General features: G+C 38.7%; 1 protein-coding gene across 1 annotated transcript; it reads left to right on the top strand.

Annotated features, from left to right (window-relative positions):
- The first annotated feature begins 813 nt into the window (after window positions 1–813).
- On the top strand, window positions 814–2,946 carry LOC114760266 (uncharacterized). Its single transcript, XM_028949527.1, has 2 exons — window positions 814–1,891; window positions 2,218–2,946. The coding sequence occupies exons 1-2, from the start codon at window positions 841–843 to the stop codon at window positions 2,250–2,252; spliced, it is 1,086 nt and encodes a 361-aa protein (XP_028805360.1). The 5' UTR covers window positions 814–840; the 3' UTR covers window positions 2,253–2,946.
- The last annotated feature ends 257 nt before the right edge of the window (window positions 2,947–3,203 follow it).

Here is a 3,203-nt window from a genome sequence, read left to right as displayed (position 1 = left end):
TAAGTTGTAATTCAATTCTTAACAATTCACTTTAATTATCAAATTACCAAGGTGAAAGCTTGAGTTTCAAAAAAGAGAAATTGAAACAAGAAACAAATCCAATGAAAGATAAAATGCAAAAGAGATTCAGATAAGAGATAGTAGTTCCCCTAGCAATTTATCCAACCTTCCTTGTTCAATCTTATAATTTAGAGTCTCTCAAAGTCAATTAAATGGATAGATTCAGCTACTGCTCAAATCTCTCTAAACACAGATAAGAAACAACTATCTTACTAGATTCATTGTCTTGCTCTAGTGAGAAGGAAAATCAATTGACAAGAACACTTGAGAAGCAAGTTGCAATTCTCTAAGGATGATCACAACTGTGAATCATCAATTCATTCAATCAAAATTCAGAATTACAGAACAACAGTCCAAGTAAAAACAAATTAGATCTACAAATCAACAGAGAATCCTCTATTCAACTGAATCAAGGACACAACTCACATATGAATGTTCAATCAGATCTAAATTCCAAGAAACATAAATCTAATCACTCAACCTTCATTCTAATCACAAATGTTCTGTGGAAATCCCGATAATCATGGGAAACAAATAAAGGATTCTATTTGATATTATTGTATTATTTATTGATTGATTTTGCCCGTTGTAAAATAGTCAGCTAGGTCCTTTATTATTTTTTATTACCCATTAATTCCTTTCCTAGGATAGATACAATACAGCCCCTATAAATCCCTGTACATGTTCGACTTGTTAAAATATAAGAGTATATACAGTTTTTTACTCACATGGTATCAGAGCATTAGGTGGGTACCTCTTGAATCACTATTGTGCGACCTCATGTCGCTATCTCCGAAAAAAACAGAGTCGACCAAGTCGACTATGGAACCAGAGAGTTCCGTCCTCTCACGCCACCCATCAAGTCTCGAAGGAAATGCCGTCCTCATCGTTCCAGAAAAGTTGACCGGTGAGAATTATCGTGAATGGGCGCAATCTGTGAGGCTCGCTGTTGAAGGTCGAGGCAAGCTAGGCTACCTCACCGGCGAAGTTGTTTGTCCGTCGTCCACCAACTCTCAAGCTGTGCACCTCTGGAAAACTGAGAATTCGATGGTCTCTTCCTGGCTGATTAACGCAATGATACCAGCCATTAAACGGAGCTTCATGTTCCTTCCCACTGCGTGTGAAATATGGGACGCTGTGCGAGAGGCATATTCTGATGGAGAGAATGTCTCCCAAGTCTTCGAAATTAAAACAAAATTGTGGCAAACGAAGCAAGGTACGGGAACCTTAAATGATTACTATTTAACCATGTCGGCTCTGTGGCAGGAACTTGACCTCCAGAATGACGATACATGGAAATGCTCTGAAGATGCCGCACTATACAAGAAGAAGGTCGACAGAGAACGCCTCTTCGAGTTTCTTGCAGGTATTAATTCAGAGCTTGATGCCGTTAGAGGACGCCTCTTGAGCCGTGTTCCCTTGCCTACCGTCCGAGAAGCATTTGCAGAAGTAAGGAGGGAGGACTCACGACGACGAATCATGATGCCCAACCCTGTTGCTGCAAGCAGCAATCATGAATCCTCTGCTCTAATTACTCGGCACAGTACAGATAATAAAGGTCCAAAAAACAAACCAATCTGTGAACATTGCAAGAAGAGTGGCCATACAAAGGAGACATGTTGGGATATACACGGTAAACCCGCAGATTGGAAACCAAAAAAGAGCAAGGGACGTAGCTATATGGCTGGAACAGAACGGAATGAAATGCAACCTGCCACACCCGCTGCTATATCTAATGACCAGCTCTCTAAACTAATAGAGATGCTCAGCAACCTGCAACCTTCTGGTCAGCCATCACGCACTCAACCTACTGCCACAGTGGTACACAAAGGTAATTTTTTACATGCTTTGAATGCAATTCAAAGCCTCTGTACAGGTAGGTGTTGGATAATAGATTCTGGTGCATCTGACCACATGACTGATAATCGTGGCTTATTTATATCTTATACGCCGTGTGATGGCACCCTTAAAGTTAAAATTGCTGATGCATCATTATCTACTGTAGCTGGCATTGGTGATATCCGAATATCAGAGCATATAATTCTTCATGCTGTCCTTCATGTCCCTAAATTAAAGTGCAATTTAATATCTGTGCACAAAATTACCAAGATTGAAAAATGCCATGCTGATTTCTATGATACTCATTGCTTATTTCAGGACCTGTCAACAGGGAAGATGATTGGGAGTGCTAAGGAATTTGACGGCTTATATTACTTTGATGATGCCTCCATTACAAATACTAGTGTCTGCAATAAAGTTTCTCTCCCTAGGGATAGTGATATTTTCCTTTGGCACAAACGTCTTGGCCATCCTAATTTTCAATATTTAACTCAAATGTTTCCTTCTAGTTTTCCTAATAAAAATGTTTCTGAACTTTCTTGTGAAGTCTGTGAATTTGCTAAACATCACCGCACTACCTTTTCTCGAAATATTTATCAACCCTCTTCTCCTTTTATTACAATTCATAGTGATTTATGGGGGCCTAGTCGGATTGCCAACCGAACTTTTCACAAATGGTTCATTACTTTTATTGATGATCACACTCGCGTTTGTTGGACTTATTTACTTAAAGAAAAATCTGAAGTTTATTCTACTTTTGTAAACTTTCATCAAATGATAAAAAATCAGTTTAATACCTCTATAAAAATTTTTCATACAGATAATGGCACCGAATATATTAATCATAGTTTTACTACCTTTTTCCAAGAAAATGGCATTATTCATAAAAGTTCTTGTCCTCACAGCCCCCAACAAAATGGAATTGCAGAACGGAAAAATCGACACATTTTAGAAGTTACTCGTGCCCTTCTCCTCACTCATAATGTCCCAAAGTATTATTGGGGTGATGCTATCCTCACTGCAACTTTTCTTATCAATAGAATGCCCAGTAGAATTCTCTCCTTTAAAACCCCTCTTGAGATCCTTCACAAGACTCACTATGTTCCTTATCTTCATAACAATCTCCCTCTTAAAATTTTTGGGTGTTCTGTCTTTGTTCACTTGCACAATCAAGGGAAACTAGAGCCTCGTGCTGATAAATGCATTTTTCTAGGCTATTCTGCCTCTCACAAGGGATACAAATGCTATAACCCTCTTACCAAACGCCTCTATATTAGTTGTGATGTCACTTTTCATGAGTCTGA

The sequence above is a fragment of the Neltuma alba genome, unplaced genomic scaffold (genome assembly GCF_004799145.2).
Source record: "Neltuma alba isolate B1F8T4 unplaced genomic scaffold, ASM479914v2 tig00010956_pilon, whole genome shotgun sequence".
Classification (NCBI taxonomy): Eukaryota; Viridiplantae; Streptophyta; class Magnoliopsida; order Fabales; family Fabaceae; genus Neltuma; species Neltuma alba.
The sequence above is the reverse complement of the archived record's forward strand: the minus strand, read 5'-3'. Positions and strand labels throughout refer to the sequence as shown.